The sequence below is a fragment of the Callorhinus ursinus genome, unplaced genomic scaffold (genome assembly GCF_003265705.2).
Source record: "Callorhinus ursinus isolate GAN/ISIS: 27379988/994484 unplaced genomic scaffold, GSC_fseal_2.0 scaffold16, whole genome shotgun sequence".
NCBI lineage: Eukaryota > Metazoa > Chordata > Mammalia > Carnivora > Otariidae > Callorhinus > Callorhinus ursinus.
Window position 1 is genome coordinate 5,517,264 of NW_027397078.1, and position 27,032 is coordinate 5,544,295.

General features: G+C 40.9%; 1 protein-coding gene across 1 annotated transcript in view; it reads left to right on the top strand.

Moving 5' to 3' along the window:
- Positions 1-27,032, top strand: part of EFHC2 (EF-hand domain containing 2) — a 190,849-nt gene that overhangs the window by 14,969 nt on the left and 148,848 nt on the right. The window contains exon 2 of the mRNA XM_025857715.2: positions 14,686-14,874. Coding sequence (XP_025713500.1) covers positions 14,686-14,874 — 189 coding nt within the window. The remainder of the gene's footprint in view (positions 1-14,685; positions 14,875-27,032) is intronic.

Genomic DNA, 27,032 nt, shown 5'->3' on the forward strand with positions numbered 1-27,032 from the left:
AAATTTCAGTCTCACGTGTTTATTGTTAGTATATAGAAGTGTGATCGACTTGTGTGTGCAGATCTTGTATCCTGTGACACTGCTGAACTCAATTATTAGTTGTAGGATTTTTTTCTGTGTGAATTCTGTGAATTTTTTTATATAAACAATCTTGTCAACTATAAATAGAGATAGTTCTTTTTCTTCCTTTCCAATTTGTGTCCCTTTAATTTCTTTTTCTTGCATTCCTGTGGTGGGTAGAACTTCTAATAATGTGTTGAATAAGAATAGAACAGACATTCTTGCTTTGTTTCTGATTTTGGGAGAGCATTTAGTCTTTCACTGTTAAGTGTGATGTTAGCTATAGATTTTTTATAGATGCTCTTTATCAAGTAGTTCCCCTGTGTTCTTAACTAGTTGGGGGTCTTTATCCCGAATGGGTGTTGATCAGCAAATGTGTTTAACCTGTATTAATTGATACGATTATTTGAGTTTTCTTCTCCATTTGTTGATATGGTAGATTACATTGATTGACTTTGAAATGTTGACCCAGCCTTGCATAATAAATCCCATGTGGTCATAGTGTATAATTCTTTTTACACAGTGCCAGACTCAATTTGCCGATTTTTTTGTGGAGGATTTTTGTATCTATGTTCAAGAGAAATTTTAGTCTGTAGTTTTCTGGGTTTTTTTTTTTTAATTTTTAAAAAGATTTTATTTATTTGACACAGAGAGACACAGCGAGAGAGGAGAGGGAGAGGGAGAAGCAGGCTTCCCGCTGAGCAGGGAGCCTGATGCAGGGCTCGATCCCAGGACCCTGGGACCACGACCTGAGCCAAAGGCAGATGCTTAACCAACTGAGCCACCCAGGCACCCCTGTAGTTTTCTGTTTTTGAACTGTCTTCTTTGGTTTGGTATCAAGATAATACTGACTTAATAAAATGAGCTGGGAAGAGTTCCCTCCTCTTTATTTTCAGGAAGAGATTGCATAAAATTGATGTTAATTCTTATTTAAATATTTGGTAAAATTCTCCAGTAAAGCCAGCTGGGCATAGGGATTTCTTTTTGGCTTTTAGTTATAAATTCAGGTTCTTTAAAGGTTACTATTCAGATTATTTCATCTTGGCTGACTTTTGGTTTTGAGTTTGTGGTTTTGAGAAATTGGCTCACTTTTTTAAGTTGTTGAATTTATGTGTGTAAAGTTGGTCAGAGTGTTCCCTCATTATCTTTTAAATGGCTATGGCATCTATAAAGATATCCCCTATTTCATTTCTGATATTGGTGATTTGTATCTTAACTCTTTTTAAAAGCTTTTTTCAGTCTTGCTAGAGATTTTATTAATATATATTTTTTGAAGAACAAGTTTTGTATTTGATTGAGTTTCTCTGTTTTCCTGTTTTTATCAATTTTGCTGATTTCTGCTCTAACCTTCTTTGTGCTTGTTTTTAATTTATTTTACTCTTCTTTTAATAATTTCTCAAAGTAGGAACTTAGGGTATTGATTTGAGACCTTTCCTCATTTCTTTTTTTAAAGATTTATTTATTTACTAGAGAGAGAGTGAGAGAGTGGGGTTGGGGGCAGGGGTAGAGGGAGAGGGAGAGAGAACCTTAAGCAAACTCTGCATTGAGCATGGAGCCTGACATGGGGCTTGATCCCACGACCCTGAGATCATGATGTGAGCTGAAACCAACAGTTGGCCGCTTAACCGACTGAGCCACCCAGGCGTTCCCTTTCCTTATTTCTAATGTAAATATTTAGTGCTAAATTTCCCCTTTAACACTGCTTTAGCTGCATCCTACATATTTTGATGTGTTGTATTTTCATTTTCTTTCCGTTCTGTTTTTTAAAATTTCTGAGATTTCCTCCTTGACCCACATACAATTTAAAAGTGTGTTGTTTCATTTCCAAATATTTGGAGGTTTTTCCTGTTGTCTTTCTTTTACTGATTTCTAGTTTGATTCCATTATCGTCAGAGAATACAATCTATATGATCTTAATTCTTTTAAATTTGCCAAAGCTGCTTTTATGGTCTGGAATATGGTCTAACTTGGTGAATGTTCCATGCACACTTGAAAAGAATATGTATTCTGCTGTTGTTGGGTGGAGGGTTCTATACAGGTCAGTTAGGATCTGTTGGTTACATGTGTTGGTTGCTGAGAGGATTGTTTTAAGTCCCCAACTGTAACTGTGGATTTGTCTATTTCTCCTTTAACTTTATTGGTTTTGCTTCATATATTTTGAGGTTCTGTCGTTTGGTGCATACACATTTAAGTTTGTTGTGTCTTTCTGGTGGGTTGATTCTTTTATCATTATAAAAAGTCTCTATTTGCTCTAGTAATTTTCTTTGCTCTCAAGTCTAGTGTATCAGTTACTGATAGAGCCGCTTTTGCTTCTTTAAAATTAGTATTTGCCTGGTATGTCTTTTTCATATCTTTACTTTCAACTGACTTCTGTCCTTGAATTTGAAGTGAATTCCCTGTGAACACCATGTAGTTGGTCATGCTTTATAAATTCACTCTGCAATCTCTGTCTTTTGATTAATGCATTTAGGTCATTTACATATAAGGTGATTATTGGTGTGTTAATGTTTATGTCTGATACATCATTTCTCTTTTCTGTTTCTTTCCTCTGTTTCTCTTCTTTTCCCATGGGATACTGGAACTTTTTTTTTTTTAGGATTCTATCTTGATTTATTTATAGTGTTTTTGAGTATATATGTTTAAAAAATTTTTTTATTATAGAAGTATAGTTGACACGCAATGTTATATTAGTTTCTAGTGTACAGTATAGTGACTAAGAGGTACAAATTTCCAGTTGTAAAATAAATAATGCACAGGGATGAAAAGTATAGCACAGGGAATATAGTCAATAATATTGTGATAATTGGGATGCCTGGGTGGCTCGGTCGGTTAAGCGTCGGCCTTCAGCTCAGGTCATGATCCCAGGGTCCTGGGATTGAGTCCCACTTCAGGCTCCCTGCTCAGCTGGGAGCCTGCTTCTCCCTTGCCTGCTCTGCCAGCTGCTCCTCCTGCTTGTGCTCTACTCTGTCTCTCTGACAAATAAATAAAATCTTACAAAAAATAATATTGTGATAACCTTGTATGGTGACTGCACTTACTGTGGTGACAGTTACATGATATATAGAATTGTCAAATCACTATGTTGAGCGTTTCTCTTAGTATAGTTTACATAGTGGTTGTTCTGGATATTATGGTATATATATATATATATATGATTTCTATAGACTGTGGTATGTAGCTATCAGTGTTTTACTACTTCAAATGAAGCATGGAAACCTCACTTCTATTTAGGTCCCCTATACCTTTCCTACTTTTAAATTATTATTGTCACAAGTATCTGATTATGTTATAATTTTTCCTTCAGTCTTTGATTTTGTGGGATCAGGGACTGTTGATGCAGATTTTCAGATTCTAGTCCTAAAACACACTCAGCACAATTGCATAATCACTATCCCCTCCCACCCTGGGGCCTCTGTCATCCACTGTCCTCACAGCTATGGGACAGACCTGCCTCTGTCCCTGAAAGTCCTTAGCAGTTCACCAAGTATAGTTGGAAACTGTGCTGGCCTCATAGCTCATCCATCTACTCTAACCTAGGATTTTTGAATCCGCAGCTATTACCCTGAGTGGCCCGTAGTCCCTAAAGGCCACAGACTGCTGGGGGGAGAGGGAAGTCAGATGGGACTCTGTGGCCATCTTCTTTGACCCTCAGCTTGCATCAGATGCTATTCTAGCTGGTGTGTTATTATAGGAGCGCTGAACTTGGGCGTTAGGAGCTCATGTCAACTGCCTACCCCTAGCGTGCGGACGCACACGCACACCCCCACCCACACAGTCATGAACCTCCATTCCACGAACAACTCCCTGGTTTTACCTTGTGGTAGACTTTCCTCCATAATATCCTGAAAGAAGGTACTGGGCCAGGTCACGAACTCCTGGTTTCCATCTCCAGATACATTGCCCGTGTGTATACTGCTCACAGCTGCCTTTAGCTTTTCTATTCTTCTAGTCTTATCCAGTGGAACCAGTTGCTGCTCTTCATAAATTCAAGAATTAATCTCCAATAGATCCGTTAGGTCAGTGAAGGTGGTAAATTTTACTAATATTTGTTGTGCTCAGAGTTTGAGAAGAGATTTATTTTTGTCAATGTATAAAGAAAATTACCCATTAGATCACTTACTCATCTTACTCCGTTAAAAAAAAAAACAACAGCATTCAAGCACAGCTTTTAGAATCTAAATGCATTAGTTTGTAATGCTTTTTACTGTGAATAATGGAATACCTGACTAATAAAGGCTTAAAGAAGCAGGAATTTGTTTTTTTTCACCGAGCAGGAAGTCTGGAGGTAGGTGGCAACTGCCATCCATTTAAAGGCTCAACTTCGTCTGAGCCAGCATTTCTGGGATCCTCCCTACCTTTCTTCTCATGATCCCAAGGTGGCTGCTGGGGCTCTAGGCATCATGTATGCATCTCAGGGCAGGAAGGGGTGAGCTAGGGGCGGTGTCACTTGCACTTGTCCCTTGGCTCAAGTGGACAGAAGCCTTTTCCAGAATCCCAGAACGGACTTATGAAAAGGAGGCTGAGGAAACAAGTGGAGTGTTTTCCCTTTTCTGGCTTCTAAATGGAGACCGGCGAGGGAGAAGCGATTTGGGAATGGGTGTACTGATCAGCTCCAGTGGGCCAGTGATTTTAACTGACTTTGGGGGGAAGCCTTTAGAATTCTTTTTATTGATTGGTGCTTTGAACTGAATTATTTAGAGAAAAAAAATCAGTTTTTTGAGGAAGGGGCTGCACATCTCTTTAGATCTTATTGACTTTTATTTTCCATTCCACTGATTTAAATACATTATTAAATATATAAAACCAATCTTATTGTTATATTGAGCTGATGGCTAAGAATCATGAGTGCAACAATTTTTCAGGTTAGGTTTGGAAAGAGAAGAAAATTAGCTGAAAAAAATGGTTGAAGGTTTCTTTGACTTAGCTTTTTTATTTTTACATTTGGGCTTGCTTTTTGAGTGATTTAGCTTTATTAATAAGTAATGGTAGCTTTCATGCTCTTACAGTCCTGCACTCTGAGATCCCACTGTACCTGAGGCAATTTTGTTGTTATTTTCTCTGGGAGGTTCACAGCATCTACTGAGTGACTTCTTTGCTCTATAAAAGTACAGAAAAGAAGAAAGGAGAAAATGAATTCCTAAAATAAATATGATATGAAGGGAGGAAAGAAATTAAAAAAAAAAACAACAAACTTCATGGAACAGAAGCGAACTAGGCCTAAACTTGATCAAGCAGGAATATCTGAGAATGATAGTTTTATGTAATTCTATATCCTATTTTCCATTAACCTCAAAACGTAGTTAGAAAAGTAAGTTGTGAAAGTACATGGAAGTATTAAATATGAACTGGCTCTCTTCAGTCCTCGGGTGTCCAGTAATTGTTAATAACTGGGAAGGGCTTTCTACAGTACTCTCGAATACCTGTTCTGCTTTTGAGGAAGGGGTGGTGGTACCTGCTATTAATTTTTAGGTCCCTTTATCTCATCTGTTCGTGGTCCTGGTTGTCATTTGCGTTAGTATATTTGTCAAAAGTATAAGTATTAATTCAACCTTGGTGATGTAAACAAGGGGAGCTCTAGCACTTTTCTCGAAGAGGCACAAACAATGCAAGGCCCCATGTTTATTCTTATTTTTTATTTTGTTTAAGGATCTTATTTATTTATTTGACAGAGACACAGTGAGAGAGGGAACACAAGCAGGGGGAGTGGGAGAGGGAGAAGCAGGCTTCCTGCCGAGCAGGGAACCTGATGTGGGGCTCCATCCCAGGACCCTGGGACCATGACCTGAGCCGAAGGACTGAGCCACTCAGGCGCCCCAAGACCCCATGTTTAAAGGCTCACCCGTAGTTGAGTTTGTATCCTGGATGAGGCACTTACACTCACCGAATGACCTTGGGCAAATGACTTAACACTACCCCCCCCCATCTGAGTATCCTCATCTACAAAATGGGAATAATGACAAAGCATTCTCTGAGAGATTTGCTCTGAAATGAAAAGGATTGAATGCTTTTAAAGTGGTTCTAGGCTTCTAGCTCAGGGTGGCCCTCATGAGCTGTCAGCTTCTTACCAAGCACTTCACTCTTCCTTGCCTTTGTCATGGGGTTGTCAGCATCTGGGCTTCGCCAGGGCAGCCTAAAAAGAAACAGCGAGACTCTGATGTGCCAGAGCTCTGAAGGAGAGATGAGAAATGGATAAACAACTCGCAATGCTGATGACTAGAGCCTGCTTCTCAGTTGGGCTTAGCTTTATGGCTTCTGTAGTGGCCCTGACAATTCTCTGATTATTCAGTAATCAGTCTGAGCAAGTGATAAAATTGCTTTTCCAATTTTTAGCAACGAGGAAGGGGGTGGTGGTGTCAGCTGTTAATTTGATATGAAACCTCAAGGGGAGTCTGGATCTGGCTGCCACGGTGGGACCCAGGGAGTTGAGACACACCGAGGGAGCACTGTTTCCGGGGATAGTATATTCCTCACTTTGTCATTCACTAAGAAGACACTTGCCTAATTTGGGACTGAGTCTGAGTACCATTTCACAGTCACTAGGGCAAGGGACAGGTTGACAGGTGGTCCTAATTGATTAATGGCAAATCTCAAGCATGCACATGTGCACGTGCGCACGCGTGTGTGTCGGGAGGGGCAAACATGCGAAACAAGTGCCCTGTGGACTTTTGCATAATACCCAACAAATTCTCAAGCAATTAGTTTCTAAGATGTACAATTTTGAATTGAAATTTCAAATTCATACTCTTGATAGTGCAGAAATGCAATTTTACGTGCTATGCTGATGTGAATAACAATAGAAATCTGCATTACTAAACTTTAAGGAAGCGTGTGTTTTGTTGTTTTGGATTTGAGTCTGAATTCACAACCCACAAGCCTTTTGGAAAATTGTAGTTAATATTTACTTTCATACTAAAAGTATTCTTTTTAAGAATTAGGTCTGGCTGATCTAATTGTATTTAGCAAAAGAATTGGAAGTATTTAACAAGTATCTAGCTGGTACTCTTTGGATAGAGACGTAGTTCATCATCAGTTTAGCTGGAACTTGATTGAACTACTTTCTGAATTTACCTATTGCAGTTTCTCAATTTTCACAGCATTGGTGGATCTTATGTTTAAAATAAAAGGCTCTGGGGGCGCCTGGGTGGTGTAGTCGGTTAGGTATCGACTCTTGGTTTCAGCTCGGGTTGTGATCTCGGGGTCGTGAGATAGAGGCCTGCCTTGGGCTCTGGGCTCTGCACTCAGCACAGAGTCTGCTTAAGTTTCTCTCTCCCTCTCCCTCTGCTCCTAGCCCCCAGCACTCTCTCTCAAGTTAAAAAAATAAATCTACAAAATAAAAGGCTCTGTGTTTTGGTATTCTTAGTCATTGTCACTAGCTGGACAAACACATGCTAATAAGAGTTGATAGCAGTTGTGTATGTGTATGTGTCTGGGGGTAGGCAGCAGGTCCACCTTTTCTGCCCTTTTCCTCTTCCCTTTGCTGCTGTGGTAGCGACCAGGAAATGAAGGACTAGACTCTCTGAAAGTGCTTCAGGTTCAATCCACTGTTTTAGTCTCCTGCAGAAATATTGGAAATGAGAAACTCGGCCCACGCTGCTATGACTGTGCTTGGGAACTGCAGCAATATGTAGGCCAACGGGTCAGCTGACGGAAGTCCTTCGTCCTTTTTATTCATTCATTTTCATTTTTGAAAAAGATTTTATTTATTTATTTGAGAGAGAGAGAGCACGAGAGGGAGGAGGGTCAGAGGCAGAAGCAGACTCCTTGCTGAGCGGGGAGCCTGTCGTGGGGCTTGATCCTGGGACTCCGGAATCAGGACCTGAGCTGAAGGCGGATGCTTAACCAACTGAACCACCCAGGTGCCCCTCCTTCATCCTTTTTAGTGCTTTTCCTCTCCCATCTTCCGCTCCCCACCCCTTCCAAAGTGGAAGTGAGGCTGGCATGAAACTTTCAGATCACCTCCCCTCACTCTTCCTTCGTTAACACATCCTATCACAGATGTTGCTTTCTTTACCCAGTGACTGCTATGGCAGTGCTACTCAAAGTACGGTGTGCATGTGTGACCCTGGCAGTCTTTAGAAGTTTATATGACAATTTGACATTGCCATGATATCCAAGGGTGTGATCTGTAGGCTTGTAAGTTCTTATGTCTTTGTATTTATTTCAATTTCTTATAATTTTTTGTATATTGCAAAAGTATCCATCTGAAGTGAGTTTGGGAAAACCATCAAACTTGCCCTTCCTCAAAGATAGCTTGAGGGCCCCTGTCCTATATCTGGGATGCCCCTTCTTTCCCATTCTCATTGTGCCCCCCTTGTGCAGTACTTTCTCATCATGTCCTGCTCCACGCACTAGCAGCTTGCCGAGTCGGCCTGCCTCTCACGTCTCCTTCCAATCCATCTTTGTTGGTTTGTTTGTTCTTTAATGTCTGGCACAAAGAGGTGAATTCATTATATTCCTCCATTTCTGGCACAATATCATCATTGACCTGTGCAAGGTCTCTCTCTTGTTTTATGTATTTTTATTCGTCATTGTTCTTTATCCTTAATCTTATTCCTTCGCCACTTTATATAGGCTTCCATATAAATATCTCTGATGCACATTCTGGAATCTGTATGTGTCCTTACAAAATATGTAACACTGTGTGTGTGTGTGTGTGTGTGTGTGTGTGTGTGTGTGTTTTAAGATTTTATTTATTTATTTGACAGAGAGAGACACAGCGAGAGCGGGAACACAAGCAGGGGGAGTGGGAGAGGGAGAGGGAGAAGCAGGCTTCCCGCTGAGCAGGGATCCCAATGCGGGGCTCAATCCCAGGACCTGGAATCATGACCTGAGCCGAAGGCAGACGCCTAACAACTGAGCCACCCAGGCGCCCCTGTGTGTGTGTTTTTAAAAATACAAATGTATAATCATTTTCTTCCAAACAACGTTTGAAGGATCTGTGTTGCTGGATGTACATTTGATGCTATGGACTGAAACGTGTTCTCCCCAGATTCAATCAGTGTTGAAGCCTCAAACCCCAATGTGATGGTATTTGGAGATGGGGCCTTGGGAGGTGATTAGGTTTAGAGGAGGTCATGAAGGTGGGGCCTCCATGATAAAATTAGTGCCCTTTTAAGAAGAGACACCAGAGATCTTGCTGTCTGTCTCACTGCCATGTGAGGACACAGTGAGGAGTCAGCAGTCTGTAAGTGAAGAACAGAACCCTTCCTGGGTGACCGAATTGGCTAGCAGGTTTATCTTGGACTTCCAAGCCTCTAGAACTGTGAGAAATAAATTTCTGTTGTTTAAACCACCCAGTCTATGGTATTTTGTTATGGCAGCCTGAGCTAATGCATCTGGTTTATTGCTTCAAGCAGTGAGGTGAAATTAACATCCACCATAGTGTACTTATCCATTAAACCATATTTTCTTGTTGATTTCATCAACATAGATATCTCGGTTGCCTCGAACTTCCCCAAAATACCATGACAGTCTCATATTTACCCACTTATTGGCTACTGTGAGAATTTCTCTGAGATACGTATCAAGGAGTGAGATTCTTAATTCTTGATTTTATTTTTTTTAATATTTTATTTATTTGAGAGAGAGAGAGAGAGAGAGAGAGAGAGAGTGAGCAAGCAGGAGTGGGGGAGAGGGGCAGAGTGAGAAGCAGACTCCCTGCCAAGCAGGGAGCCCAGCTTGGGGCCACGACCTGAGCGAAAGGCAGATGTTTAACTGACTGAGCCACCCAGGTGCCCCTTGATTCTTTTTTTTAAGGTTTTTATTTTAATTCCAGTTAACATGCAGTGTTATTATTTGTTTCAGGTGTACAATATAGTGATCCAACACTTGCGTACATCACCCGGTGCCCATCAGGATAAGTGCCCTCCTTAATCCCCATCACCTATCCCCCCCAGCCCCCCCACCTTCCCTCTGGTAACCGTCAGTTTGTTCTCTGTAGTTAAGAGTTGGTTTCTTGCTTTGTCTCTCTCATTTTTTCCCTTTGCTTGTTTGTTTTGTTTCTTAAATTCCACATAGGAGTGAAATCATGTGGTATTTGTCTTTCTCTGACTGGCTTATTTTTCTTAGCACAGTGCTCTCTAGTTCCATCCATGTCCTTGCAAATGGGAGATTCTTGATTGTTGAATCAAATCCCATTGCTTCCCAGAATGACCCTGTACTCTCTCATCCAAATAGCATTTGGGTTTCCGTTTTCCCACCTCCTCTCCAACCTTTCATATGATCCAGCTTTCTAATTCTTGCTATTCTGATGACTATAAAATGGTTTTCAGTCCATCTGGAACATTGCCACTCCAGTCTTTGATTATATTTCATCCTTGCTCCAGGAGAGTTTCAGATGTATATGGTAGTTAAATGTGAGGCTTTCCATAATCTAGACCTCCTTACATATTCTACCCCCTTACCCTCCTTCCAAACTTGAACTTGTCCTTTTTTGTTAGACTCACTACTCTCCTGCCCCTCCCACTAGGTGCTGTCAGCTCAGCTGCAGTGCGTTACTCACAACTTTGTCGGAACACCCTTGCCTGTCCTCTGCTGCCTGATTCATCCCGTCCCTCCCTGCCCAGGACAGTATCAGTTTACCCACTGGACCTCAACACTCCTCCTCCAGTCCGGCTGACCAGAGCTTAAGGTCACATGAACTTAAGTTCGGATGCAGGCTGCTGCACTATTTCCAGCGTCCCTGTGGGTGTGCTAGTCTACCTCCCTCTCCCTGGATTTCCTCACTTGTAAAAATGGCAGTTAACAAAACCTGTCAAATAGTTTGGTGATGGTGAAATAAGGTACATAAAGCCCTTTGGAGTCTAGCTCATAGTAAGTGCTCAGAAATGGTACCTATACTGTTTTCTAGTTTTCTAGTTGTTTTATGGATCTAAATCGTATGTCATCGGCAAGATTGTGGGTTTCTTCAGGGCAGGGGCTGAGTCTTAACGCTTATTTTAACTAGTAAATCTGGCACGCAGCTCAGAATACAGATGCTTAGATGCTTAAGAAACACTTGTTGGTTTGACCTGAGGTGAGTTTGTGATTGTCCAAGATAACTTGCTTTATTTTATTTATTTTTATTTATTTTTGTCAAAGAGCGAATGCACAACCAGTTGTAATACACAGTGCAAGGCGGAATGGGATAAGAGCTGGGTATGTGCATGGAGGGCCACAGGAGCTCGGGGCCAGCTGAGATTACTTGCTTTAAAAGAGGGAACAGGGGTGCCTGGGTGGCTCAGTTGGTTAAGCAACTGCCTTCAGCTCAGGTCATGATCCTGGAGTCCTGGGATCGAGTCCTGCATCAGGCTCCCTGCTCAACAGGGAGTCTGCTTCTCCCTCTGACCCTCCCCCCTCTCATGTGCTCTCTCTCCGTCTCTCATTCTCGCTCTCTAAAATAAATAAATAAAATCTTAAAAAAAAATAGGGAACAGGGTACCTGGGTGGCTCAGTTAGTTAAGTGACTGCCTTTGGCTCGGGTTATGATCCTGGAGTCCCGGGATCGAGTCCCACATCGGGCTCCCTGCTTAGCGGGGAGTCTGCTTCTCCCTCTGACCCTCCCCCCCCATGTGCTCTCTCTCTCTCTCTCTCTCTCATTAAAAAAAAAAAAAAAGGGAACAGTGTTACCCAATTCTGCGTTACTCCACCATTCATTTTAAGCAACCCAACTTTGGCTTTGCTTTGGTGGTTTGGGATTGACTTGTGGTAACCTGAGCGTGTATGAGTGGCGGGGGTAGTGGGAGCTTGGTAGTGGTCGTGACAATGGATTCCCTAAGGGGCAGAGCCAGGCTGCGGCTCAGCATCCTAACCACCGCCTCTGGCCTCTCCCTCATAGCCTTTGGCTACCCTGGGTGGGGCTGCTCAGGCCCTTCCTGAGTCTTCCAGGCTGCCTTCATTACAAAAGGAAACTAGGTCTTTTCTTTTCTTTCTAATATTAACTATTTTATTTTTTATTTTTATTGAGGTATAATTGACGCATTCTGTTAGTTTTGGGTGTACACATGGTTCTGTATTTGTATATATTGCGAGATGATTACCACAATAAGTCTACCTAGCATCTGTCACACACATAGATACAATTTTTTCTTCTTGTGATGAGAACTTCTTTTTAAGTTTAGATTCAGTTAGCCAACATACAGTACATTAGTTTCAGATGTAGTGTGCAACAATTCATCAGTTATGTATAACGTCCAGTGCTTGATGAGAACTTTGAAGATTTACTCTCTTAGCACCTTTCAAATAATGCAGTACAATATTAACTGTAGTCACCATGTTGTACGTTACATCCTAGGACTTATTTATTTTATAACTAGATATTTATACCTTTTGACCCCTTCACCTTTTCCCCCCTCCCACCCCAACCTCTGGCAACCCCCAATCTGTTCTCTTCATCTCTGAGCCTGTCGTTTTGTTTTTTTTTTTTTTTTTTAAGATTCTACATGTAAGTGAGATCAGATGATATTTATCTTTCTCTGTCTTATTTCACTTAGTGTAATGCCCTCAAGGTCCATCCGTGTTGTCACAAATGGCAAGATTTCATTCTTTTTTTTATGGGTGTGTAATATTCTCTGTGTGGGTGTGTTTGTGTGTGTGTGTGTGTGTGTGTATGTATCATGTTTTTTTTATCCAATGACTCATGGGTGGACACTTAGGATTTTTATCATGTCTGAGAAGCTATTGTAAATAATGCTGCGGTGAACATAGAGGTGCATATATCTTTTTGAGTGATGTCTTCTTAGGGTAAATACCCAGAGGACTTGCTGGATTGTGTGGTGGTTCTATTTGTAATATTTTCAGGACCCTCCATACTGTCTTCCCCAGTGGCTGCACCGATTTTCACTTCCACCAACAGTGCATGAGGGCTCCCTTTTCTCCTCATGCTCACCAACACTTCTTATGTCTTCTCTTTTTGAACAATAGCTGTTCTAACAGGCGTGAGGTAATATCTCAGTGGGCTTTTGATTTGCATTTTCCTGATGCTGAGTGCTGTTGAGCCATTTGTGTGTCTTCTTTAGAAAAATATCTGTTCAGGGCGCCTGGGTGGCTCAGTTGGTTAAGCAACTGCCTTCGGCTCAGGTCATGATCCTGGAGTCCCGGGATCGAGTCCCACATCGGGCTCCCTGCTCAGCAGGGAGTCTGCTTCTCCCTCTGACCCTCTTCCCTCTCGTGCTCTCTATCTCTCATTCTCTCTCTCTCAAATAAATAAATAAAATCTTTAAAAAAAAAAAAAGAAAAAAAAAGAAAAATATCTGTTCAGGGTGCCTGGGTGGCTCAGTCATGGGGCATCTGCCTTCGGCTCAGGTCATGGTTTCAGGGTCCTGGGATCAAGCCCCACATCGGGCTCCCTGCTCAGTGGGAAGCCTGCTTCTCCCTCTCCCACTCCTCCTGCTTGTGTTCCCTCTCTCGCTGTCTCTCTCTCTCTCTCCATCAAATAAATAAATTTAAAAAAATCTTAAAAAAAAAGAAAAGAAAAATATCTGTTCAGATCCTCTGCCCATGTTTTTCATTGTATTGTTTGTTTTTGTGCTCTTGAGTTGTAGGAGTTCTTCATGTATTTTGGATATTAGCCCCTTATCAGATAGAAGACTGGCAAATATTTCCTCTTGTTCAGTAGGTTGCCTCGAAATGAGGTCTTTTCAGACCTCCTCTCAGATTTCCCTGCATCATGCTTTTGCAAAAGGCTATTGCCCTGACAAAATGTTAAACCTCTAGGGACAAATTCAGGGTAATGGTTACCACTGGAGAGGCAGGGAGGGGCATGAGAGAGGGCTTCGTTGTAATCTGAGTTGTTTTATTTTTTTATTCAGGACTGTGGACGGATGTTCATGATATATGGTATATACTACAATAAATATTTACATTTGTTATATATATATTTATTATTTATATTTAGTTCCTTGTGCACAGGGGCAAAGGATATTTGGAAATGGACTTGCTAGGCCAGAGGGCATCCACACTTCTCACTTTCCTGGGTATTGCTGGATTTCTCTTCAGAGGGACTGTCTCCTTTACTTCCCCATAGCAGTGCATGTGAGCTGACGGCCCACGTCTTTGCCAACCCTTGGTAGTATCATGCAGGCTTTTCTCTCTCTGCCCAGATCCCCAGGAAAGACAGGAGGGGAATGAGGGAGAGGAACGGCAAGGTTTTAAAATTAGGAAGAGAATGTCAGCTCTGAGGAATTTCCTGTTACATTTATTTTAATGAGGAAAAGATTTTATTTTCTGTGTTGGTGCAAATAACATTTAGACTTATGTGGGAAATATGTTACATTTTTACTCTGAAGTAGAGGACCTCCCCCCGCCATTTGCTTTCTTGGCAAATAAGTAGAATAGACCAATTAGCAAAAGCTAATGTTCTAAATGTTCACTTGCAGTAATAGTTATTTTTGATTGTTTTAAATAGTATGGAGTATTGGGTTTATTCTTACTGCTTTTCAAAGTTTTGAATTTGCTAAAATGAATTGAATCTAAAATGTGACACAGCTTTATGGATAAAGATTGATCATAATTATTTGCCACTCAAAGGTGCATTTTGTAATAGGAAAAATAAACTGGGGGGGGGGATGTGTTTACCTTTTAAAAAACAAGTAAGACGAGACACAAAGAGTAACCTCAGCCATTTTATGTTGTCGCTTGCATTCACAGGTGGGAAAGGAGAAGTTCCACAAATCTCAACATTGGGGCTTTTGCAACAATGTGAGCATGCTGGTGAGTGAAGATAAACCCGGAATTGGTGGAGAACTGCTTCTCGGGCAAAAGATGAAGCCGAAATACAGTGTATTTCCTAAAGGAATGGGAAGTGATGTGCCATCCTGGGTAGCTTTTGATAAGCAGGTAAGTCCCATGACACTGGGAAAAATGCAATCGTAAAATGTGACATGTATGTTATAGTGTATTTGAGAAAATGCAAGTCCTCCTTGTAAACGTTCAGGCTTATTCTTTTGAAAAGACACATTGCAGAAGAAAAGTACCCTACAGCTCCTGTTTCTGACCAGGCCCACTGGTTGCAGGACACCGAATGTTTATCTTTCTTGGCTAATGCTTACCAACCTTTCTCTCTTCTCCTCCCCTGGACAGGATAATCTGTCCTCCTATAGACACTGAGAGTCTGGTCAGAGTGTCCCTTTTGGCTTCGTGAGTTGCCATTAACGAAATCATGTTGTTTGATTTGGAACATGCCATTAAATAGCAACAGAAAGATGTCTTTTCTGCATACTAATCATGGTTCCCCATCCCTGAGAACCAAAGGGTGACATGGCATGAATTGTAGAAGTGAAGGAAAGAGGCGCCATTATTAGACAAGATTCTGAACTTAACGTATATGTTTGTGCACATAACACACACATATCATGGCGAATTGATAATTGAAAAAAGGTAATCCATTTGAATTATCTTAAAAAGGGACTTAAGATCAAAGGGAAGAAAAATGCAAGGTGACCAGTTATTTCCCATAGGATAGCAGAATGGATATGTTTTGTTTTTGAGATAACCCTATATCATGGCCTCATGTCTGTTCCCCAAAAAGGAACCTATTATTCGATTATTTAGGTTCTGTAATTAAAAAATAATTAGGACTGTGGGGCACCTGGGTGGCTCGGTTGAGTGTCTGACTCTTGGTTTCAGCTCAGGTGGTGATCTCAGGGTCGTGGGATCTAGCCCCATGTTGGGCTCCGTGCTGAGTGGGGGAGTCTGCTTGGGATTCTCTCCCTCTCCCTCTGCCCCCCCACCCTGCTCGAGCACATGCGTGGTCTCTCGTTCTCTCTCTCTAAAATCTTAAAAAAAAATAATTCAGGACTAGATAAAGAATTCAACCCTTAATACCCTAAGTTTACCAGGTGGTTTTTAGCAGCTTTAGCATGGATTAGTTGGCAATACTTTGATTCCAATTAAATGTCTTCAAATTTGGTAGAAGTGACATATTCTGTGTCATCTGTGTTAGGGTTGATCAATTAGAGCGTATATATTTTTTGAAGCCCAGTTCTGACACTTATGGAGATCTAACAGACTGCAGGGAAGCTTCTTTCCAGGGAAACCATCTCTACTTTGAACATGGACCATTATTTCTCTCTCTCACTTTCTTTAAAAAATGTTTTTAAGATTATTTTCAGTACCTGGCCCAATGTTGGACCCAGAGTTCAGAAGCAATTTCTGGGCTAGCTTACTTGGCTGGATCATGCATGGTTTCCTGTTAATATCAATCTTATAGGTGTTTGCACATCATCATTCTAGAATATTTAATTTGCAAGGGACAAAGAAAAGTTCTATTTTTTACTTCTTGTGTCAAAAAGAGGGTACTGACAATAGATTAATCCACTACTGAATAAGTAATGTTGGAGGTGACAATATATTAAACTATTCTCTTGCACTGAAAGTTGAAAATTCATTTTATTTCATGTTTTTCTCAATATTTAATATGTGCCTTTCAAACCTATTTTGCAGCCCTTTAATTACTTACAAAATTATGTGGAATATTTCGTGAAGTTGGAATGATTTTAGCTTCAAACTACTTGAGAAAATGAAGAGCTTGCTCGTTTTAGCCCTAAGCGCAACATAATTCTTTCAGTTATTTTGTTGGTCAATTTCAATTAAATATTCATTGAGCTTTAAATGAGACACTAAGACTATGAAATATTTACGTGCTCTGATGAGATTGTGAACTACAGACTGGATCCTGGTTAATACCCAGAGCAAATTATAAAGTGCTTTCCCCATTCGTGGTTCAACAAAACAAGTCAACACCTGTTAATCATTTTTCTTAAAAATGAGACATCTTTAACTCGTTGCCAGTTCTCTAATAGCTTTTAATCATAGCAGTATATCTAGGGTTATATATTCTCAAACAGTACAAGATAGAAATAAAGGCAGTTCTTTGGAAAGTGTATCAAAATCTAATGTTTGTAATAGATGCCCCTCGTGCCCACCCAGATCCACATTAGAGATGGGGCACCCAGCTCCCCCACAGGCAGCACGTGCTTTGGCAAACAGCTCACACCTGTAACCCTCTATGGAGTGTTGTTCTTAGCCGATGGGCATTGCATTACCCAGAGAAACCTGGACGGTTGCACTGGCCCCGTCACCACAAGAAGAGGTGGCAAAAGGCTCAGTGATTTGTCAAGGGTAGAAAGCTGAGCTTCTTCAAGGCTGGACACCTGTGTATCGTGGATTTCTGCTCATAGCCCCTTGTGCGTCAGGTCCAGGCAAAACTTTACATGAGATTGTATGCTTGCTTGGCTCATTTCCCTTCCCTTGGGTGCCCCCCTCACTCCTTATAAGTTTCTCCTAAGAGTGTGCCCTTGGGGGTGTCTAGGTGGCTCAGTCAGTTGAGCGTCCTCCTCTTGGTTTCAGCTCAGGTCATGGTCCCCTGGTGCTGGGATCCAACCCCGCGTCGGGCTCGGTGCCCAGTGTGGAGTTTGCTTCAGATTCTCATTCCTTCGCCCTCTGCTCCTCCCCTGCTTGCTCATGCTCTCTCTCTCTCAAATAAATAAACAAAATCTTAAAAAAGAAAGAAAAGAGCGTGCCCTTCATAAATCACATGCACCTAAATCCCTGTTTCAGGCCTTGCTTCCATGGAGCTCAACCTAAGACAACATTTTGGGTTTTATCCGTTATTCTAAAAGTGATCATAAAAATGCTCTGTCCAGGCAGACCATCAGATCACAAGCAGAGAAGAGGCTATTTGCAATCACCAAGAAGAGTCGGCATTTACTATCCTGCATGGCCCCCATGGCAAACATTTCTAGCTGTTTATCTTTTATTCACTCTCCCCTTCATTCTTATAGAGGGAACACCAGTGTTACTGTGGCGGGAGCTGTGCCCATTGAAAAGTGTTCTGCTGCCCGGGCTCCTTTGCAGCTAGGGGCTGGCCAGGTGATTCACTTCTGGCCATTGATATATGGGTGAAGGTTTATTGGGTAGGGCTCCTGGGAGAGTTTTTTTTTTTTTTTTCTCATTAAAAGAGGCTTGGCTGATAATGTTTTTCCCGCTCTTCGCTCTACCTTTGTTTTTCTGTCTGGAACTAGGACGTGATTCTGCAGCCATTTTGGGAGAGCCGTGCTGGCAACCCAGAGCCCCTGGGCTGCCTCTGTCTGGACTTCTTGTTCTATGAGAAAAATCAGCCCCCATTTCAGAGGTTCTCTGAACCCGGGGAGGCCTTTGGAAATGTGTGCAGGTGTTTTGGGTTGTCACAGTGATGGGACTCGGTCGAGGCAAGTGAGGCCCTTAACATGGGGGCACAACTTACAGGGCACTCCGAACCTCAGTACTCAAGCCAGATAGTATTTTAATGAACTGTCTTCAAGAATCAAAATTAATGCCAACATTCATGGTGACCGAACTAGCAATATTTTAAATAAAGTCAGGATCAATGAATTGCCATGCTGGGCCACTTTGGAGGCTGAGGCAAAAGGAAAAAAAATCAGTAACACTGCTTCCATCTTTATTTAACATTGTTGGAATTTTGATGTGTTGTTTCCCAAGGATTGTTTGCATTCATTTGGATGCTTTAAATTGCCTTGCCCTAGGGCAATGCCCGGTCTGAGGTGTCTCTGCTGTTGAGTAGCTGGGGGCCAGCTGCATACTTTACATCCTGCCATGTGGGGGGGCACCCTAGACTGGGGAGAATGTCCTCCCTAAAATGCCAGCCCCGCTGCCATTTGGAAACACATTCCTACTGGCCCTGGGAGGATTTATGCCTACGGCCAGTTTTGAGTGATACTGCATCCGCCCCGCTCCCCCCAAGACTAGTTATTTCATCAGATTCACTCGAATACAGGCAAGCACATATTCACTCACACCAGTTAGTTCCAGTCATCATCCCAGCACGTCCGTGAGGAAGAAGCAAGTGTGGGTGATCTCATTCTGTAAGTGAGGAGTCATTGGGAGGAAGTGGGGCAGGGACCAGGGTTCGGAGGCTGTGTGTTGGGAGGCACTGGAACTAACTTTCTGTGTGACTGTGGCTTTAGTCACTTTCCCTCTCTGAGCCTCAGTTACCTGGCCCATAATGAGGGCCTCGGTGGCTGATCGCAAAAGTCCTTTTACTGCTAACAGTCTATGCTTCAGACTTTGGTCTTAGCGCATGACGTTTAGTCATGCGACTAAAGGCACATTCTGCTTGTTCATCCTAGAACGGAGCCCCAGATTCTGGATCTCCCGGCCTTGGGGTTCTTTCTAATTACACCAGGTACCTACATTATTAGTTGAAATTTGGCACTGAGCAGTTTATGATATGTTGCTGTTGTTATTGTATCTGATCTGTCATTAGCCACTTTTATAAAAAGACTATTTCAAAATACCCAAATAACCGAATGTTTTTATATGACTTTTATCTGGATGTTAAGTACCATTTGCATTGCCTCTATAATTATGCTCTCATTTCTTTTCATTTGGCAGTGGCTCCTAGTTAGCCTAATTTGTTTGCTATTTTGCAAATGACTCTATTATAGTAAATGGCAGGATAAAGGTTGATCCTATGGGGTATGCATGCATTTAAAAATATTTCATTTTTTCCATCTATTGTAAACGTAATTATAATCAGAACTACTGGCCACAGAATTAGAATTTTAATAACTTTGCATTCATTGATATTGGGTTTGTGGTAAGCTGATTATGTAGTACTGTGTAAATCTTTATACTCTGAACAATATAAACATAAATTTTTAAAACATAATTTGATCTCTTGGGTCACCTTGATTTTTTAGAAGAGTTTAAAAAAATTTTGGTTTGAAGATTTTATTTATTTGTCAGAGAGAGAGAGTGAGTGAGCACAAGCAGGGCAGGAGCGGCAGGCAGAGGGAGAAGCAGACTCCCCGCGGAGCAGGGAGCCTGATGCTGGGCTCGATCCCAGGACCCTGGGATCATGACCTGAGCTGAAGGCAGATGCTTAACTGACTGAGCCACCCAGGCATGGCTAAAAGTTTTAAAGTTTTTATTTATTTTTTGTTGATGTGTAGTTTACATACAATGTTCTGTTAGTTTTGGGTTTGTGACATAGTGATTCAACAATTATATATATTAGGAAGTGATCATCATGATAAATCTAGCTACCATTTGTCACCATACAAAGTTGTTACAATATTATTAACTATGCTGTACATTGCAACCCTGTGTCTTATTTATTTTATAACTGGGAGTTTGTACCTTTTAACCTACTTTCTTTATTTTGCCCATCCCTCTACCCACTCCCCTCTGGCAACCACTGGATTGTTCTTTTTGTCTATGAGTCTATTTCTATTTTGTATTGTTTGTTGACTTGTTTTGTTTTTCAGATTCCACATGGAAATGAAATCATACAGTATTTGCCTTTCTCTGACTTATTTCATTTAGCATAATGCCCTATAGGTTCATCCATGTTGTTGCCAATGGCAAAATCTCCTTCTTTTCTATGCTGAATAATATTCCATTGCATATATATATATATATATATATATATGGCATCTTCTTTATCCATTCATCCACACTGGTAAACATTTAGGTTGCTTCCATATCTTGACTATTCTGAATAATGCTGCAGTGAACATAAGGGTGCATATATGTTTTCAAATTACTGTTTTCATTTTCTTCAGGTTAATATCTAGAAGTGGAATTGCTGGATCATATGGTCGTTCTATTTTTAATTTTTTGAGACACCTCTATGCTGTTTTTCATAGTGCTGCACCATTTTGAATTCCCACCAACAGTGCACAAGGGTTCCCTTTTCTCCATATCCTCACCCACACTTGTTATTTCTTGTCTTTTTGACAATAGCCATTCTGACAGGTGTGAAGTGATATCTCTCTGTGGTTTTGATTTGTGTCTCCCTGATGAGTTAGGTTGAGAATTTTTTCATTTGTCTGTTGGCCATTTATATGCTTTCTTTGGAGAAGTCTGTTCAGGTGCTCTGCCCATTTTTAGGTTGGATTATTTTTTTTTAATAATGAGTTGTGTGAGTTTTTTTTTTAATATACTTTGGATATTAACCCCTTATCAGTTTATTATTTGTAAATATCTTCTCTCATTCAATAGTTTGCCTTTCTGTTTTGTTGATGGTCTCCTTCACTGTGCAAAAGCTTTTTAGTTGTATGTGGTTCTATTTGTTTATTTTTGCTTTTGTTGCCTTTGCCTGAGGAAACCCATTCAAAAAAATATTGCTCAGACTGATGTGGAAGAACTTACTGCCTATGTTTTCTTCTAGGATTTTTATGGTTTCTGGTCTCACATTTAAGTCTTTAATCCACTTTGAGTTTATTTTCATATATGGTATAAGAAACTGGTCCAGCTTCATTCTTTTGTATGTTGCTGTCCAGTTTTCCCATCACCATTTATTGAAGAGACTGTCTTTTTCCCATTGGATATTCTTGCCTCCTTTGCTGAAGATTAATTGACTATATAAGCGTGGGTTTATTTTTGGATCTGTTCTCTTCCATTGATCTATGTGTCTATTTTTGTGCCAGTACCATACTGATTACTATAGCTTTGTAATATAGTTTGAAATCATGGAGCATGATACCTCCAGCTTTGTTTTTCTATCTCAAGATTGCTTTGGTTAATCAGGATCTTTTGTGGTTCCATACATATTTTAGGATTATTCTACTTTTGTGAAAAATGTACCATTGGTATTTTGACGGGAATTGCCTTGAATCTATAGATTGTTTTGGGTAGTATGGACATTTTAATGATATTTATTCTTCCAATTCATGACCATGGTATGTCTTTTCATTTATTTGTGTCATCTTCAGTTTCTTTCATCAGTGTCTTATAGTTTTCAGGGTGTAGGTCTTTTACCTCCTAGGTTAAATTTATTTCTAAGTATTTTTTCTTTTTTTTTAATTAAGTTTTTAACTTTAATTCCAGTAGTTAACATACAGTATTTTATTCATTTCAGGTGTACAATGTAGTGATTTAACAATTCTATACATTACTCAGTGCTCATCACGATGAGTGTACTTTTTTTTTTTTTTAAGTAGGCTCCAGGCCATCTATTTTAAGTTGCTGGTGAATAAGTTTAAGCATGTTCTAAAAACACTCTATTTTTATGCCCCCCCCATGTTTTATATTTCTGATGTCATATTTCTAAAAACACTCTATTTTTATGCCCCCCCATGTTTTATATGTCTGATGTCATATTTTATATTATTTTGTGTATCCCTTGACTAAGTATTGTAGGTTTAGATGATTTTACTACTTTTGTCCTTTAACCTTCATACTAGCTATGTAGTTGGTTGATCCACTACTTTTATTGTATGTTTACCTTAACCAGTGAGATTTTTTTTTTCTTTCATAATTTTCTTATTTCTAGTTATGGCCTTTTCTTTTCTATTTAAAAAATTTTTTAAATTAATTTGTCAGAGAGAGAGAGCACAAGCAGGGGGAATGGCAAGCAGAGGGAGAAGCAGGCTTCCCACTGAGCAGGAAGCCTGATGCAGGACTCGATCCCAGGACCCAGGGATCATGACATGAGCCGAAAACAGGCGCTTAACTGACTGAGCCACCCACGTGTCCCTCTTTTCTATTTAAAGATGTTCCTTTAACACCTCTTGTAAGGCTGGTTTGGTGTTGATGGTTCACTGAAAAGATAAACAAAATTGATAAACCTTTAACCAGACTCATCAAGAAAAAAAGAGGACCCAAATAAAAGAAATAAAAGAGAAGTATAACACAGAAATACAAAGGATCATAAGAGATTACTACAAACAATTTTATGCCAGCAAATGGGACAACCTAGAAGAAACAGATAAATTCCTAAAACATACAATCTTCCAAGACTGAATCAAAAAGAAGTAGAAAATCTGAACAGACCAATTACTAGTAATGGAATTGAATCAGTAAAAAACAAAACAAAACAGAAGAAACCTCCCAACAAACAGAAGTCCAGGACCACATGGCTTCCCAGGTTAATTCTACCAAACATTTAAAGAAGAGTTAAGGGGCGCCTGGGTGGCTCAGTCAGTTAAGCATCTGCCTTCAGCTCAGGTCAAGATCCCAGGGTCCTGGGATCGAGTCCTGTGTCAGGCTCCCTGCTGAGCAAGGAGTCTGTTTCTCCGTCTCCCTATGCCCCTACCTCCCAGTCATGCTCTCTCTCTCTCTCACATTCTCTGCTTCAAATAAATGAATTTAGCTTTTGCTTGTCCAGGAAACTCCTCATCTCCTTCAATTCTGAGTGATAACCTTGCTGGGTAGAGTATTATTAATTGTTAAGTTTTTCCTTTCCCCAATTTGAGTATATCATGCTACTACTACCTTCTTCCCTGTAAAGTTTCTGCTGAAAAATCAGTTGATAGTCATATGGGGGTACCCTTGTGTGTAATTTGTTTTCTCTTGCTGCTTTTAAGATTCTCACTTTATCTTTACCTGTTCACACTTTGATTATAATGTATCTTGATGTGGATCTCTTTGGGTTCATTTTGTTTAGGACTCTCTGTGCTTTCTGGACTTGGATATCTTGTTTTCTTCACCAGGTTCTGGAAATTTGCAGCCATTATTTCTTCAAATTGGATTTTTGTCCCTTTTTCTTTTCTCCTTCTGGGACCCCTAGAATGTGAATGTTAGTACACTTGCTGTTGTCCCAGAGATCTCTTAAATTATCCTTATTTAAATTATTAATGGGCTGTTCTGACTGGGTGCTTTCTACTCTGTCTTCCAGATTGCTGATCCCATTCTTCTGCATCCTCTAATCTGCCCTTGATTCTGTTGAGTGTATTTGTGTGCTTTGTGCACCCTCTTGTCATGGCTGGGTTGCTATTATTTGAGACTTGTTGATGTGTGGGGCTGGCTACGAGGCCCAGCTGGGACAGCCGTGGAAGCCCTGGTGGGTGGGGCAGGCCCCCTGAAGTGGAGGCACTGGTGGGGTGGGGGGGCCTCCATAGCCTGCCAACTGTGCCTGCTGGGTGTGGTGGGATGGGGAACCAGGTGGGAGGAGCTTTGCTGTTGGCTGAGTGCACCCATAGAGGGTGACAGGGTAGGGAGCCGCTTGGGATGGGCTCCTGGCCAGGGCAAGTGAGTTGGATGGGCTGAGTCTGCAGTGGAATGTAGTGGAGTGAGTGGTGCTAGCACAGTAGATGGAGAGGTAAAAAATAGCCCCTTCCAGTGCCCGGCCTGCTAGGTAGAGGGGAAGTAACAAGAAAAAAAAAAAAAAAGAAAAAAAAAAAGAAAATGATGCTTGCCAGTGCTTGTGTTCCCAGGGGAAGTTCCAACAGATCCCTGCCCCTCCGGACACACTCTACAATTAGTCAGTGGCTCTTCATCGGTCACCTTGGTGCTTTTCTTTTTTTTAAGATTTTACTTATTTATTTGAGAGAGCAGAGAGAGAGAGAAAGCATACAAGTAGGGGGGAGGGACAGAGGGAGAGGGAGAAGCAGACTCCCTGCTGAGCAGGGAGCCCAACAGAGACTCGATCCCAGGACCCTGAGATCATGACCTGAGCCAAAGGCAGATGCTTAAGTGAGATTGTACATGCCCCTTCAAGAGCAGAGTCTCAGTTTACTTCTGCCCTCCAGGCTCTCTTGGACATAAGCCCCACTGGTTTTCAAAGCCAGATATTATTGGGGCTCATCTTCCGGTTCAAGTCCCCTGGGCAGTGGAGCCTAATGAGGGGCTTGGACTCTTAGTTCCTGGGGGGCAGGCCTCTGTGGTTGTGATGACGCTCCTGCTTATGGGTCATTGCACTGGCGGTGTGGGTTCTGAATGACCTGCATCTCTGCCCCTCCTATTTTTCTTTCTTTTTTTTTTTTTTTAAGATTTTATTTAGTTATTTGAGAGAGAGAATGAGATAGAGAGAGAGAGAGCATGAGAGGGGGGAGGGTCGGAGGGAGAAGCAGACTCCCTGCCGAGCAAGGAGTCCGATGTGGGACTCGATCCCGGGACTCCAGGATCATGACCCGAGCTGAAGGCAGCCGCTTACCCAACTGAGCCACCCAGGCGCCCCCCTCCTATCTTTCTTGATGTGGGGTTTTCTTTATATCTTTTGTTGTGTATGATCTGTTCTGCTTGTCTTCAGTTTGTTCACCGAGATAGTTGTTCTATGCATCGTTGTAGATTTTGGTGTGTCTGTGGGAGGAGGTGAGCTCAGAATCTTCATACTCTGCCATCTTGATACTGTCTCTGATTTTGTTTTTAATTGGACAAGTTGGTTTATTACTCATCACAGTGAGGGAAAACATACACCCCGAGTAACTGTGGGATGTCTAAGGGAGCGGGTGTTAGAAAAGACTGACTACGGGATTTGGGTTTGTGTTAGTTGATTTGGGGGAGGGCTTAAGGAAGTGGGGTCTTGCTCTGGATAGGGTGCTGTCAGGAAGCGGGGTACTTGTATGATTGTGTATCTTAATAAATTTGATTTATAGTGACAGCAGGCCACAGTGAGGCTACCGCTGTCATTGGGAGAGAAGCAGCCACTACCCCTATGATATAGGAGAGGAGGTTTAGCCTTTTGTTGTTTGGACAATGTTCACGTTCTTTCTGCGTTCAGACATGGTTATGGAGTGGACTTGTTTCTGTCTTGATCCATCACAGACACAGAGTGGCCTTGTCTGATGTTGTTGTCCTCTGAAAAGTGTTCTCGGAAAGTGTTCATGTTCCGCAGGACGACACAAGGCCTTGCTGTGGCTGCCAGCCCAGCCCGCAGCAGCACCAAAGCCAGGCGACACTACCAGGCTGGCTCCTGGATGTCAGGGGCTGCTTTTTCCTGCTCACCCAGTGCCAGCCAAAATTTGTCATTTTTCTACAGGGCGATCAAGGAGCGATCAAACACATTAGAATTTCATATGATTAGCAAAGAACAACACATGAATACCGATTCTGGAAGTTTTGCCTAAAACAATTAGGAATGTTAAAACCTATAATTAGAGTCTATAAAAATAAAATGCAATTCTGTTTTAAAAAATAACTGGGAAATGTGTCAGATATTATACCTGTAAATCATACCCCAAATTTTGAATGAAAAATTTTCAGTGGGTTTATGTAATTTTCAGATTATCTGAATCCTGTTAGAATCATTCCATAAAGGACATCAATATGTGTAATTATAGCACAGTGTGATTATAATACATTGTAATTTAAATCCCATGCTTTATATCATGATTTCATTAATCTTCAGCCATTCTTAGAAAAGAAACTAAAAGGCTTGCCTGAAATCAAACATGTTCTGCCCCAAATTCCCAACTATGTATTCTATATTTATCATTAAGTATAAAACACAAAATTACATTCTTTAAATTTATGTTTAAGTAGTGATAGTTACCAATTTCATCGTACAATATAAGTTTCTCTAATCTTTTGAAATTCAAAAGATATTTAATTAAAAAACTCCAAATTTGGAATAAAAACGAGATTCACAAATGTTTCTTTTACTAAAGAAGAGGGAGTTCTTTTTCCCCTCTTTTCTAAAACCTAGAATAAAATTATTTATGATTTATAATAATTATTTATAATAATTTAGTTATTAGATAAAGTTTTAAGATCTTCCCCTCAGGCCTAAACTTATCCATAATTAGGCCTGTGGCTTGTTCTCATTAGCCCAAAGTTAAAATTATCTTTTTTGAACTTAAACTTGTGGTAAACTACTATATGCACATTAGAATGGCTATAGTTTAAAAGGACCAGCAGTAGCAAGTGTGGGCAAAAATGTGGAGAAACTGGAACTTCCATACATACATTCCTGGTAAAAATGTAAAATGATACTGCCATTTTGAAAGAGTTTGGCAGTTTCTTAAATAGTTAAACATAGACTTACCACGTGACTCCATAATTCCACTCCTGCGTATCTTTCTTTTTTTCTTTTAAAGATTTTATTTATTTGAGAACGAGAAAGAGAGAGAAAACAAGCAGTGGGGAGGGCCAGAGGGAGAGAGACAGAGAAGCAGACTCCCCATTGAGCGGAGAGCCCAATGCGGGGCTTGATCCCAGGACCCTGTGATCATGACCTGAGCTGAACGCAGACACTTAACTGACTGAGCCACCCAGATGCCCCTCTATGTACCTTTCTAAGAGAAATTAAAACATAATGGATTAAACAGTATGTG